The sequence below is a fragment of the Sceloporus undulatus genome, chromosome 5, assembly GCF_019175285.1.
Source record: "Sceloporus undulatus isolate JIND9_A2432 ecotype Alabama chromosome 5, SceUnd_v1.1, whole genome shotgun sequence".
NCBI classification, from domain to species: Eukaryota; Metazoa; Chordata; class Lepidosauria; order Squamata; family Phrynosomatidae; genus Sceloporus; species Sceloporus undulatus.
Window position 1 is genome coordinate 117,949,214 of NC_056526.1, and position 15,319 is coordinate 117,964,532.

At 38.9% G+C, this 15,319-nt stretch overlaps 1 protein-coding gene across 6 annotated transcripts in view; it reads left to right on the forward strand.

The window, feature by feature from the left end:
* LIMCH1 (LIM and calponin homology domains 1) overlaps positions 1 to 15,319 on the forward strand; it is a 258,524-nt gene that overhangs the window by 152,193 nt on the left and 91,012 nt on the right. For 5 of the 6 annotated variants that reach the window (XM_042468174.1, XM_042468171.1, XM_042468172.1 and 2 more), the window contains exons 5-6: positions 4,790 to 4,820; positions 11,009 to 11,119. In XM_042468174.1, coding sequence (XP_042324108.1) covers positions 4,790 to 4,820; positions 11,009 to 11,119 — 142 coding nt within the window. The remainder of the gene's footprint in view (positions 1 to 4,789; positions 4,821 to 11,008; positions 11,120 to 15,319) is intronic. The other variant, XM_042468177.1, reaches the window with a different exon arrangement.

Genomic DNA, 15,319 nt, shown 5'->3' on the forward strand with positions numbered 1-15,319 from the left:
AAAATTCCACTCCTGCTTTTTTTTTTTAAAAAAAAACTGATCCTTTAAAAACAAATGATATGGTAGTAGTAAGATGAAAGCATTTTGGTTTTAAAAAACAAACAAACCAAAAACAAAAACCCTCAAAACTTAAATTTATGGCTCTTAATCATATTTAAGCTATGAATGCTCCTAAATAGGCAGAAAAATTAAGTACCTTGTTGTTGCAGATTAAAGGAGCTTTCAAGATGGTTTATAGTACTCATTAAAGGATCCTCGAAGGCTGATGGCCCTGTGATTAAACAATCAGCCTGTTTAACGTCTGATGGAAACAGTAGACAGTGTGTCTGCGTGTGCATGAGACAGAATTAGATCAGGCAAAATCTCTCTCCCTTACCCACCTACATTGAGCAATGAACACTGAAATGCTGAAGTGTTGAGAATGAAGAACGCTAGATTTATTTGTTATTTTCTTCTTCTCCAAGTTGATCTGAGGGCTCCACCTGTGTTTCCAAGATAATCTCTGGTTCAGATTCTGGCTGGTCCCAAACCTGTTGACTGTCACAAATGAAATTACATTAGTCCCTTTAGAATTATTCTTTGGACAATGTCTAGTAAACATCAGGTCTGAAGTTTTTTGATTACTGGGTGCACTCATTCTAGAGCTAAGTTCTTCCAAGAATGAGTAAGGAATTGTTTGTCTGTTTGTTTAATGTGCTACCTTTGTCCTAAAGACAAAGGAGTCTTTAAAAACAATACAACTTTAAAAACAGAATTGAAAACATCACATCAATAAAAACCAATTAAAAATATAAAATCATTAAAAACATTCTAAGACCCCAATAAAAAGCCTCCCTGCGTACATTTACATATTAAAAGCTTGCTTGAAAAGAAAAAAGTTGTTGCCTGTCAGCAAAAGGAGAGTAGGGAGGCAACCAACCTAGCTACTTGCAGAAGGGAGTTCCATAGGGTGGGAGCAGCTACTCAGAAGGCACGCTGTCTTGTGTTCTTACCAAGCATCCTGTAATTGTGGTGGGACCAAGAGAAAGCCTTCTCCTGAAGATCTTGGAGTTCTGGCAGGTATGTATGGGGAGACACGGTTCTATACAAGGTTGGAAAAAGAAACCCCATACCTAGAGAGCCCTGAATCCTGCAAGACCTGACTTCAGTCCTAAGCAGTAAGTGAAAGTTAGCTGACAGTCATCCTTGCAAAAACTCAATAATGATATACTTCCTCAATTGATTCTCTCTGTGGCTTAGCTCTTGAAGCTGTAACTCAGCCATGATGTGGGCAATGATTTGGAAGAGCTTACCCTTAGAGCTTGTCACTTTCCGTATGTCTTCTCTTACCTCACTCCTCCCCACACTTGTTCCTGCCTGTCCAAGACTCAGTAGCATGATGAGTACATTTCCTAGAAGTCAGGCTGCTTGTGCCTTTGAGTCCTCTTTACTCACAGAGAGGAGCAAGGCTGGATTTTGTTGTGGCAGCCTATGTTACCAGCCTAGCCCTGATGTGGCCCTTGCCAGAAAGTCCTATGTGTAACATTTTGGTTTCAAGAACCAAAAACACAAGGCATGTCTGGATTCTTGGTTCCAGCAACACTCCCCCCCCCCTTTTTTTAAAAAAACCTATAACTTGCCAAAAGAACCATAGGTATATTCTTGGACCAGTAGAGGAACAAGCAGGATGGGTGAAAGAGTCATTCTCCCTAACTTTCCTTACAGGTCTCTGCATTCCTAACAAGTTTTGATCTGTGAGAGCAAAAATGGCCCAGAGCCTTATTATTTTATTTGTTTCTCTATCTCCCAAGCAACTGGCCTTTTATTTGTTCATATAGCATTCAGAAATTCATCCCCACCCATAATTGCAACCACTGGACTTCACTCAGCAGTGCAAATGCTGTTATCTAGAGAGGGTCACATACCGTATTGTTTATCTAGACTTAGCTCATGTGCTTCTGAGGAGCCAAAATCAAAGCAAATGGGCTGCTAGAGGAAGGTACATTGACATCCGTTGTAATCCTGGGTTCCTCATGCTTAGCTGTGATCTTGTTCAAAATCTTAAGCCAGCTGTTTACTGGATGATGAGCTGTCAAAGGACAGTGGTCTTGTGCCTAATGCTAACATTTCTGACATAAGGTTCAAGACTGCGAACTTTTGTGTATGATATAAATGCTGTAATGCAGTTGTATATTGAGTCCTGTTGAAGCCATTGAGTTTATGCATGTGCAGTATTTTAGCCAACATCCTTTTAACTGAGCTCAAACATGGTTGTGATATGCAAAGAAGAGCACTTTTCAGAAGTGGACTGAAAAAGGAACTCAAAGCATAACAACACAGGGACGTAGCCAAGGGGGGGGATCTTGGGGTCTGGACCCCCCCTTCCATTAGAAAAATGAATGGTGTGTGCTGCTGCACTGCCGCACCCAAGCCCCATTATAATGGTGGCACTTAGTCTGGACCCCCACCTTCCTAAAATCCTGGCTACGTCCCTGAACAACATAAAATGCATAAAGAGAATATACACAAAATACTATCAAGATGTTGTGGAGAATAACGCTTGATTACTTTGGATAACATGGATTACTTTGCTACAGTGTTCAATGACATTAACATACTCCCTTTTATTTCTGAAAGATCAGGCAGTAGTGTCTCCATGCTGCAAATAAAACTGAGATTGCGGTTTTCGTGAGGCACACTGTGACAATATTTACATTCATAATCTTAAATTACTATACTGGAATGGCAAAATTTTTGTAACACTTTAAAGTATTACTTGTGGCATATGCTGCTGTAAATTTGAAAACCATCACAAAATAGACATGCATGTGTAGACAGATTGTAGATAGTCACAGCTAAAGTGGGAGCAATCTTCATTATCCACCTCCTACAACTTTGCTCATTTTCTGGCTTCACTTTAAGATCAGCAGCAGCATGGATGATCCTGCCCATCGGTGCTTCACACTTCCTCAGATCAAATCACTGTAATTAAAGTTGCCATTCATAGCACTGCTTTGCTGCATCAGCTAGTACTGGTTAAAGCAAGTCATAGAATAAGCCACACACTCAGGAAAGTCTCACCTGGGCCTTAGAGTAAGCAGCAGCACTCCACATCAGGCAGGCAGCCTGCTGACAAAGTGAACACAGGAGGAGTGGCTGTAGAAATCCTGAGTGCTAGCCAGCTGGCTTGTGCTTCTGGGAGTTGAAGTCCAAAACAGTTGGAGAACCAAAGTTCGGGAACCACTGCTATAGAGAAAACGGAGGTACTCGCGATAGGTACCCCAAATCCAGGGATGGAGTTTTGTCACCCAGTCCTGGATGGGGTCACACTTCCCATAAAGGACGACGTTCGCAGTTTGGGAGTACTCCTGGATCCGTCCTTACAATTGACATCCCAAATAGATGCAACAGCCAAGAGTGCTTGGTATCAGCTTCGGTTGATACACCAACTGCATCCCTACCTGGACTGAAAGGACATTGAAGCAGTAGTACTTGCACTGGTAATCTCTTAGTTAGATTTCTGCAATGCACTCTACTTGGGGCTACCCTTGTACCAAATTCGGAAGCTTCAATTGGTCCAAAATGCAGCAGCCAGATTGGTCACCGAAACATCTAGGTTTGACCATATAACACCAATACTGAAATCTCTTTGCCAATTAGCTTCCGGGTGCAATACTAGGTGTTGGTTATTACCTTTAAAGTCCTACATGGCTCGGGCCTGAGTTACTTGCGAGAGCGCTTCTCCCTACATAATCCGCCCCGCACTCTCAGAACATCTGGGAAGTTCTTACTAGAATATTATAATACCAGGTTAATGACAACTTCACATAAGGCATTCACTGCTGCGGCCCCAAGATTATGGAATGACCTACCGGAAGAGATCTGTCTCATTGCTACCTTAGAGGCCTTTAAGAAGGCACTCAAAACGGATCTCTTCCGGTGGGCTTATCCACTGAATTCCATATAAAAAGGTTAAGACGACTGCTCTTCCTTACTCTGATTGTTGGCTCATGGACGAATTGTAATTTTTAGAGAACTAATAGAAATTTTTGGTAAATTCAGTGTTAGTATTTTATTGTTGTATTGATTGTAAATTGTACTAAGTGTCTTTTAAGGTTGTAATCCCGCCTTGATCCGTGAGAGGCGGGAGGTATAAATAATAATAATAATATTATTATTATTATTATTATTATTATTATTATTATTATTATTATTATTATCCAGTGTGACCCTGCTTAGTTTCCAAGCTGAAACGGGCTCTGGTGCTTTTAGGGTATTTACTGTATCAGAAATGCAGTAGTCATGATAATGTCATGATAAAGCCTGTGAAACATCTGTGAGACCTGCAGGTGATTTCCAGATCAGTACATGCTTAACCCATTTCTTAATGTAAAAGTTTAATATCATCATACCAACATGATCTTGGATGTAGAAAGTCGTATCAAAGTAAATGTGGCTGTAAAAAAAAAAGATTAACAAAATACAGCGACTTTGAGGATAGTGCACCCCTATTTCTGTGTACCTTTTTGTACTGGCTTAGTGTCACCAAATTTAAATTTATTTAATTTGTAGCTAAAATAAGAGCTGTGTTGATTGCAGTAGCTCTCGGAACGTGCTTCATGCTCTAAAATGAATGAATGATTGCTCTGTATCTTTGTAGTTGCCTTCATGTGTTTCTAACCAGCAGACACATCCTGCAGGCTTTTGTCAGGGGAAACATGTGACCTACTGCATAATACAAGCTCTTGGAAAGAGTTTCTGCTTTCTGATATTTCTCTCTCCCTTCTTTTTGTGTGTGCTGCACATCCAGGAATCATGACTGTACTAGGAAGCTGAAAAACGTAAGTATTCAAATTTGCAGCTAAGTCTCTCCCTCACCCCCACCCTCTTACCATGGGCTAGTTTTGTTGTAATAAATGAGGCTTGAAGCTCAAATGTAGTTATATGGATCAAAAGAGCTTTTGTGTATTGGCATGCACTTTGTTTCTTTGCGATTCATGATCTGGTCCTTCTGTGGAAAGCTATCTTTGTTCCAGCTTCAGTTAGGAAAGTATGTAACTCTCATAGGCACCAGCAGGGTTTTAATGTTTGTGGGGGATATATATATATATATATCTTTTGTGATTTTGTTGCAAAGAGGAACTTGGATTTCTGTTAGGCTAAATGGTATTGATGTTCTAATCTAAATTGTGCCATATGAACTTGGCAGTCCTGTCATTCTTGATCAGAGTTGCATACTTCCCTTTATTTCCATATGGAATAGTAGTTTCAAAACAACCTATTCTGCTCCCTTTTTTTGCTGATTGAAACCAGTGACACAGTCATAGTTTTGGAATTGTAGAATGAAGAAAGACATTTTAAATTTTGTTGGTCAAAGAGTTAGATAAACTATTCAAAGCCAGACAAAACTTTGGGTTTTATTGTCAACTTGAAACTACTGAACAGTCATGTTGTGTTTGGCTGACATCTTTTAACACTCTAGGGAGCTGCCAAAGACCTTTCAGTAATAAGTTTTCATGTCTAGAGTCATGATCACAGGTAAAAAGGGCATTGTTAGTTTGTCCTGCCTTTCTTGTCTTCAGGCTTGTAATTGTTTTTCCTTCAACACTACATGAATATACAAGGGAATGATTTGGAATATTTGCATTTAAAGGTGCCTGGTGCAAGTTTTCCTTTTAAAAAAACAAAAACCTGTTTGAGGTTCTTGTTTTTCAAAAGAGGCATAATTATTTATTGTAATTATTAATAATCACTCTTTTTTAAAAAAGAAAAAACTCACCTTGCTAACCAGAAATGGTATTCAATTAGGTTTACCAGATAAGGATCCAAATTAAATCCCAGCATAATTCAAATCCAGCAGTTGGAGCTTAAAGGAGGGATGGACATGGCACAGACTGCCAAAAATGTCCCCTCCCCCCAAGCTGGAACTGGTTGGAAGTCCAGTTGTAGTTTTGAAAATTTGGTAATTTAAAAAAAAAACATTTAAACACTGAAAAAGGCTTCCAAGAGCCAGGCATTTTAAAAGAAATTGTTACTGGGTATCCATTCCCTCATTCAGTAGGTTCATGAGTAGATGCTTCTCTATTTATAAGCCTGACATTTAGATTGTGTTGAAAGGGAGTTTTTTAAAAAGGAGGAAGTAAACACAGAGCTGCAAATACATTTAGATGCTTCAGTGTCTTACTAAATTTTAATAAGCTCCCCTACACTCAGAAAATACCTGGATTACAAAGAAGAAAAATCCATAAAACTCTTATCATAGCTTAAGAAACTGCTTTAAAAACACAACCCATCTGGGATTGCAAAAGATATACAGTGGATCCTTCATATCGGCAATGATTCATATCTGATGACTTTCTAATTTGATTGTTTGTGAATCACCATGGCCCATATTATTCATTGGCTTATGCATATGGATGTGCTGATACATCTGCACACATGTTGCCACCACTGAATAATATGAGTTGTGACCATTGACATTTTTGCCACCTATGGAGTGGCTCAAAACCAAACCCTTGTAGTTGGGAAGGGTTCATTGTATATGCATATATGCATCAAAATATACAGATATAAAGATATAAATAGTGTTAACAGGTTTTTAGTTTATCTTGTTTTCAGCCTTTGTAGGCTGCCTTGTGTGTCATACTGAGAGAAAGTTGTCTTATAAATAGAATAATAGAATAATATATAAAATATTGAGGATTATGTTTGTTTCTGGTTTGCAGTAACTTGTAGAAGACATTGAAATGAGTGGAAATCAGGCAGTTCACTGATTTAATTGTATTTAATTTAATTGTATTAAATCATTTGTCGGTGTCCAAAAACCATTTGGACATACAATTCATAAGTAAAAATGCCTTGTCTAGGAGATACCATTTTCAGAGGATGGGAAAAAGAGAAATAGGCAATTTAGGGAGTCTGGAGGAGCTGAATGAAGGCCACAAATGCAACTGAAGGTTTTTACTTTGCTTACTCCTGCCTTTAAAAAAGAAAGAAAGAAAGAAATTAGCTTGACAATTTTATCCAACATGCCCCTTTGGAGAGGCAATTCTGGATTGTATTTTGTATTGTTTGTTATTAATTGCTGTTAAATTGGCTTTGATTTATGGCAATTTTATGGATGAGAGGCCTCCAAGAGCTCCATTCACCAACTCCATTTCTCAGGCATCAGGATTGCCAGGCCAGGACTGACCTGGGGATGACCACTGATGTTACAGGGGCAGATTCTGGTGATATTAAGCATGAAATGTTTAACATCTGACACAGTTACTCAAAGCATACTATTCAAATAAAAAAAGACCAAGTCTAACAGAGAAGAAAAACATATGTACAGTAGACTCTTGGTATTTGCTGTGGTTTGTTTCTAGGACTCCCCATGGAAACCAAAATTCATGAGTTCTCAAGTGCCAAGTCTTAGTAAAAGGGTGTGCCTTATATAGAATGGCAAAATCAAAGGTAGCTTTTTGGTTTTTTTAAAGATATTTTCAAGGTGTGCATGGTGAAATTCATGGATGCAGCATGTGTGGATGCAGAGGGCTACTGTACAGTGGACTCTTCCCATCTGCGGGGATTTGGCTCCCCAATGGATTGGGGAAACGTTAACATTCAAGCCCCATCTTATTCAGTGAGTGGAAATGTGCACACATCCATGTCAGTGCCTCTGCAAACATGCACCGCCACTGAATGATATGAGGCACAGTGAGCTACAGCCACTCCAGTCTGCAGATAGCTAGCACACTGATGTGACAGCCCCACTCTCACCCTAAGATTCCTCTCCCTTTCCCTGAATACTGGTGAAGAGGTGAAGACCTGGAAATCTGGAAAGCCTATTAGTCACTGTATCTGATCCTAGGAATGTTCATTCACTCATAAGCCCCAACAAATTTAGTAAGGGTTATTCCAGAGTGAAGGCCAAGCTACACATTTGGTCTTGTTTGTAGAGGCATCTCTGTGTCTAGGCAGTTATGATCAAGGTCATGGTGTTGGGAGAGCTGACTCATAGCCTTGGATCACAGCCTTCCATTCAGGTAAAAAAGGGAACAAGTGTGCTTTAATGTCCTTACTGAGTAATTCATGAACTTGCAGTCTTGCTACCTTTACTTTGCATATTTACTCAGAAGTAATCTATATTGAATTTAGTGTGCATATCGGAATCTTTGGCTGGGTTGGGTGCAGAGTTGGGGTGTAGCGTCTACATGACGCACACCCTGGTTGCGCCTCCAGGCTGGCATGACGCCGCAACACATGGTGCACAGCGTCACAGTGCTCCTCTGGCATTGCGTCCACACGCTGCAGTTACAAAGGAGCACCGTAAAGCTGCGGCTCTGCGGCTATTGTGCCCTTTGCAAACAGGCCAGATCGGGTCCGCAGTGTGTGGTTGTTGTAAAAGGGCGGCCGCAGGCTGCCCCTTAGGGGCTGTCTGCACAGCCCCTTACTTCTGAATAAAATGCAAAAGCTCAGGCTGCACAACACACAGTCCCATATGGGTCTAAGTAAACCAGGGAATTCAAAAAGGCTTTCTTCCAAGCAAATGTACAGACATTTGCTGTACATCCCATTCACTTCAATGGGACTTGCTCTTTAGAAAGTGTGCCTAGGATTGCAGCTGTAATATTCTGAAAAAGTAGAATTGAAGGCACAGCCTCATATGCAAACTCAGCAAGCAGAAATGTCCACATGTGAGTGGCCACGTCCTGCTACTCAAAGTGGTAGTCTGCAGCAGTGCCATTGATTGCCAGTCGGTGGCATGTTTCCAGGAAAGAAAGATAGTTGTAGCCACTAGGCATAACTATGGTACCAGTTCCTGACACACTGGGGCAGAGGGATTGCCCATCCTCACATTAGATAGCTTGAAAAGTTGTATAATATTTTTGTCACCCAACCTTTTAAAGCTCACCCTCAGTTCTGGAATGGCCCTGTAGTCTCTTTAGCTGGACCAGCCCTGAGTACTGATACAACATTGTCTCTGTGCCAGCACTTGCCAAAGAATAGTTACAAAAGATAGTTGGTGTGTTTGTTTTTTAATGAAGCATTTGAGATATTCTGGGTGTCTTATATTTCAGTGTTTTGAAGGGAGTGTTAAAACAACATTCAGTTATTTTGAATGTACTTAAAGGAAAAAATGACATTGCAAAAAATGATTCAAATATTGTCTGAACGCAAGAAGGAAAAACACTCCAAACTAACTTCCACCCAATCAAAATGTTATATCAGGAAATGCATTATGAAAACGCTGGCTTCTGAAACATTAGAATTATGGAAACATTTTCAGTTTACATTATTATATGTGGGTGTGTCTTCCATTGCTTCCCATAATAAATTTATTTCTGTGAGTGGAAGTTTCCTGTCTGTTACCTGATGTTTATCTAAATGTATCCCAAGCAATGCACCTGAAGTTACTAAGTGAACAGGGAGGTCATTTTCTTTAATAAATACTGAGATGTAAACAAACTATGGGATTTTCATAGAAGTAGCAATGTTAACCTCTTGCAGAATAAAAAGGAGGAAGGGAGTGGAGAAATTAGTGTATAAGATTTAAGGCTGGTTCGTTTTTATTTTTTGCATGAGCCTTTGTGGCTATAAAGCCACTTGCTTTCACACATCAATGTAAATGACCAATGCAAAGATCTGAAAGGCCTATATTATCTTATGCAGGCCTTTGAAAATTTAGGGTAAGTGTCATGATTTGCAGTCTCTAAATGTTGTTGGACTGAATGTCCCAGCATTCCTCATCATTACTGGTTAGGGCTGATGGGAATTACAATACAAATACATCTTGGGAGCCTTATAGTCCCTGCCTCTGCTTTAAAGTAATCAATGATTTGGGCCACACTACAAAAAGGAAATTTCCTTTCTCTACCTCCTGGGGCTATAAGAATACTATTCCTCTGCCAGATATGCTCCCCAAATTAGTCAAGATGGGCAATTACATGAAGCAAGACCTATTCATTGGTAGCACCCCATCAGGGGAATTTTTTCCCTGGGAAGTTTCAGCTGCTGCCAGACTTTTCTATCCCAGGTATTTATTCTCCAAGGCATTTCAGAAGCTGCTTTGAGTGGTTTTAGATATTAGCACTGTTGTGCGTGTTTTTTGTTTTGCTGATGATTTCACTTTGGAGTTATTATTTGTAGTGTCTTAATTCTTTGTTGCTAGTTTTATTATGCACTTTCTGAAAATCTCTATTTCATTATTTGTGGTTTTTTGTTTTTAATACATTGGACATTGCCAAGAGAACGGCTGCTTATTGGGAAGCCTAAAAGTGCAGTAACTGATTAAGTAATTATTTAACTAATAAACACTGCCTTGGGATTAAGACTGTAAAAACAACTGTGATGGATCAGACCCAAGGCCTGTCCAGTCCAGCATTCAGTTCACACAGTGGCCAAACATATGTCTATGGGAAACTCAGAAGCAGGATATGACTACAATAGCATCTCGCCACTTGTGTTTCCCTGCAACTGATATTGAGAGGCATACTTGAAAAAAACAAAAATTATGATCCAGAAATTGCAGTTGCTAAATCACTTTAGGATGGCTAATCATACTAATCCCTTCACTCCAGCAGACAATATCTAGCATACAGTCAGTATCCCTGTGAAATTCCATGTCAAATTGTAATACCTTAGCCTTTTACTAATATATGAAAATACAATTCAAACCATTTTAATGCAATTATGAATATTCATGCCTTTTGAAACTTTGACTCTTTAGGAGGTGTTGGGCTAGGTCTTCTTTATGTGGCTTCTCAAGTATTATGGAATGATGTTTGACAATGTGCCGTGCTGATGCTTCTTTGCTTACATTAAAAATGCCAGCAAACTTATGTGACTACAAAGTCTTTACAACACTATTATATTTAATACCATTCATGTTCTTCTGTTAGATGACAGTTAGATGTTCCACATACTTTGAAATAATGAGTGACAGATGATTTAATGTGATTTACAAAGACTGAGAGAGATTTAAGCACATTTACTGTACTAAACTGATCAAGTGGTTTACATATACTTTTTTTTTTTAATTCTGCAGGTTTTAGTCACCATCTATTGGCTGGGAAAAACAGCAAACAGCAGCACTTATTTCAGTGGAGCAACACTGAACCTGAAAGAGTTTGAAGGATTATTAACCCAGATGAAAAAGGTATTTTTGGAGATAACAGTAATAGCAGATTTAAAAAAATATATCAGTGTATGCATATTAAAGGCTTGAGTTCTCCCAAACATTGTGGTTTTATATCCAACAAATTTTTGTGTGAACTACTTCAGAAGCCTATGGATGCTGACTGTGGAATGACTTATCACATATGAACAACATATGAATGTAGTATAGAATAGTCCTTAAAGCAGTGTTTTCAATGGTGCTCCTGTAAAATCAGGATACAGCCCTACTTATTTATTTGCTAGGGATGAATATATTGTCCAGATAAAACTGCTGCTGAAATAAAACTTAATTAATACATTGCTTCTTCAAAGTGCAGATTGCAATGCAGAAAAAGTTGGATACCTATTTAAGCATCTTTGCCTATTGTTTATCTCCATAGGCTTATGTGTCTCAGTGCTTTCCTTCCAACTAGGTTCATGCTGGAACTGGATAGAGATGAGGAGCCACAACTGCAGGGTGGGAAGGCAACCTTCTGTGTGTGTGTGAGAGAGAGAGAGAGAAAGAGAGAGAGAGAGAGAGATGGTTCGTTGGCCTTCATCCATCTGTTTTCTTTTGCTGATAAAAATGGATTCACATCCCTTTCCACTTGGTACACTTCCATGTATACATCATTCTATCTCAACTGGTCCCTACATCAACAGAGACTTTCTATATGTGTGACAGAAAATGCCGCCCTGTTTACGTTTTCTGACTTTTTCTGCTGATTTAGGCTTTTGAAACTGACATGCCCGCTTGAAATAGAAGCAAGGGACTATTGTATGTTAATGAAGGAAGAGCTCTTACATAGTTCCCATTTTTGTTAGTAAAACATTACAAGTGTGTGTTGCGGGGGGGAGGGGGAGAGGAGAGATTTCACTCTCAGACACCATAATGTGGTGGTCAAAGCATGGTAGGGCCCCAAAATTCAGTTCATCAATAGATATTCATCTGTCTGTCAGTAAAAAAAATGTGCTATTTTTTTTTCTTCATTCCACAGTATGTTTGTGATATAGGAAATTGTGGGGGGGGGAGTCTTTTGTGTCTCTATTATGGCTACTTTTATTGTGTGTCTGTAGACTTGATTTTATCCAGATGGCTGTGATAACTGTTGCTTTACGGAATGCCATGCTACAGATTATCAGTTCAAAAAAAAAAAAGGGTCAAAATACAGATGTATGCATTCAGCTTGAACCTTGTGTTTGAAATGAGTTTGTAATAGTAATAGGTTACTAGCACAAGGCACATAGTTGTTTGCATAATGAATAAGTGCAAGACTTTTTTAAGTGTTCAGAATCTTTCACACCCAGTTTCTGGGTAAAAAAGGACAGTACAGTATTCTATTTTATTTGTTGTAGAAATTAAAATACAGTGTCCAACTACTTTTCCTTTCTGGATCACAGTGGACAGTCTATGTAATTTGGCTCAATTACATAGAAGAGGGGAATTTGGATTTGCTCTCAGTTGGCATGGACTTGGGTACTTTCCTGCCCTTTTAAATCACTGGCATGATAGACAAAACCAGGCTAAACTGAACTGCTAAATGACAGACCTATAAAAATGACTATCTGAGAACCAAGGCTTTTCTCTACTATTCTCATTCGTTCATTCATTCATCATTCATTCAGTCATTCATTCAAATGTTTGAATGTAGTTTGTTTTTGTTTTTTAAAAAGACCAACCCAGTTTTGTACTTTTGAAATATTTCTCTGCATGAAAAGCAGTTGTTGTCCTGGGGTATAGTTGATTTGATTTTTATTTCTCTTGCTTCTGAATTTTTCCATGATAGCCAAACTTCCAAACATGGCAATTGGCCAAAGGATTAAATGTATTCTATTGGTATGCAAGATGTGGAACTGCAGAGAATTGTGGATTCAATATGGTTGGAGGAGGTGTGGGGTGAAAAAAGAGTGGTCTTTTTATTACTGGATAAGGATTGAATTTGGGGTCTAGGGATCTGAGACAGTTCTGCTAATGGATACTGTACATTTTAATGTTACACAGTACCTGACTTTCTTTCTTTCTTTCTTCTTTCTTTCTTTCTTTCTTTCTTAATGGAGTTCATCACACGGGGTTTTTCCTGTGCACAAACAGGATTTAAAACAGGGAAATCCCACAAAAGCGAGATCATTTTCAAATGACATTGCATATTAACGCATACAGAAAGTGAAAAAATCCCGCAAAATGAGTGTGAAAACTTTTTGCACAGGATTTAGGCACTTAACCTCCCATGTGCTAAACTCCAATCACTCTCCTGCCTTTCTTTCCAATAAATTTAAGGCACCATAGCTTACCTCCTTCCCAGTGTAGCATCCTAACACCACTCCCCCAAAGATACACATCCACTTGTGAGTTGGGTTAGGCAAACAGGGAGAAATTAGTTAGCTGAACATCTCCTAGAGATTTTCCTGGCTCATTAGGGACTTGAACCTGGATCTCCCATGTCCCTTCCAGCACTTTAACCACTATAACACACTGGCTCTTTGTGTTAAATTTGTATGTATCGCAGCTTCTCAAAGTGGATAGCTAGCTTTCACTGCTAATTCTACAAGTAGCCAGAGTAGGGTAACTCATCACAAGCAAGATTTGTTTGTATATCCAGGATCGGACTTTCTGTGGAAAGAAGCCCTGGCCAGAGTAGCTAATGGCAGACAATTATGGGAGTTATAGTCCAAAAACATATGGACATCTTAAGGTTCCCTAGCCTTGCCTTAAGAGAGGCTTGGGAGGGTGGATATTATAGTTGTTATTGTTATTTTCCACATCTCCTCGAGACTTGAGGTGGAAAACACAATTGTTTTATTGTACAAAACAATTAAAAACACAGAAACGCACACATAAAAACACATAAAGGAATAAAAAGAAGACATGAACTTGCAAAGATGTCCCAAACAGTTAATAACCAGGTTATCTCTGATTTGCTTGACTGTACAGGCCTATGTAAGTCCAGGGCTTTCACAGCTTGTGAAAAGCCAAATATAGCAAATAAATTACAAACAACATGACATCTTCTGTAAATCATCACTGCCTTTTTGCCAAGAGCCAATCTAATGAATGAACAATGTGGATACATTAATTTAATAATCAATTTCATTTAACAATTCCTTCTATTTTCTTGGAAGAGACACAGACTTATTAGTTCTTTAATAGTTACACGGGTGTTGCCATTGCTAAACAGAACTTGGAGGGAACACCAAAAAAGACTGGCCAGCTTTCCTTATTAAATTATTTTAATTTCCTTTAAGACCGTAGTTTTATTTCACCTTACAGCTTGGCCTTAGGGAACCTTAAGGAACCGGCTTTAAGCACGCTATGATACTTTTGGCATCAAGCTCTTTAGTAACCCTAATTAATTTTTCTCACTAGGAAGTCTGTAGGGCATTTGAACTTTGGGCATTTGAAGCTCTTGTCAGTTTCTGTGCTATTTTCCCTTAGCTTCTTGTTTTAGTGGCATTTTTGCCATTGTTCCTGTGATTTGTCTGGTGTGCTGCAGTTGCAAAGAGTCTACTAAGCTACAAACCAGGATGTTCCTGGTTTGAACCTTTCTATTCATTAGTGGGTTTTGGTCTTTCAACTTGGCCCTATCTGAACAATACAGAGATAATAATACTGCTTACCTTTAAGAAAATAGTAGAAATATCCAGCTTCACATGAATTAGAAATCCATTATAAACTATATATTATACCTAATTTGTTAACAATTTTATTGATTTCAAAATTTGTTATTTTCATCATTAAATGCCAACAACATTCCTTTTCATTTATGAGTTTTGCTATCTCACTGTTGAATCTTTTATACAATAGCAATTGCAAGTATATTTCTATACTGCTTATCAGTGAATTAACACTCGCTAAGCAGTTTACGGTGTGTAAGCCAATTTTGCCCCACAAACTGGGTACTCAGTTTACCAACCTATGGAAGGATAGAAGCCTGAATGGACCCTGGAGTCCTCCCTGGGATTGAACTCACAACCTTGTGGCTGTGAGTGGTTTTAGTACTGGCATTTAAACATTGCATCACCAGCGCTCCTTTTAGTAATTTTCAGCCATGTTTTTAATTCAGTATTATGGTGCATGGGTGGAAAAGGATCATTCCCCACTCAAAAGGCCATTTTTAGTCCCCCAGAGCACCCCCTGCAACTCTAAGGTGGCCAGAAGTTGACTTCCAGTTTACTTACTGGTTGAAAACAAAGGACCTCTACT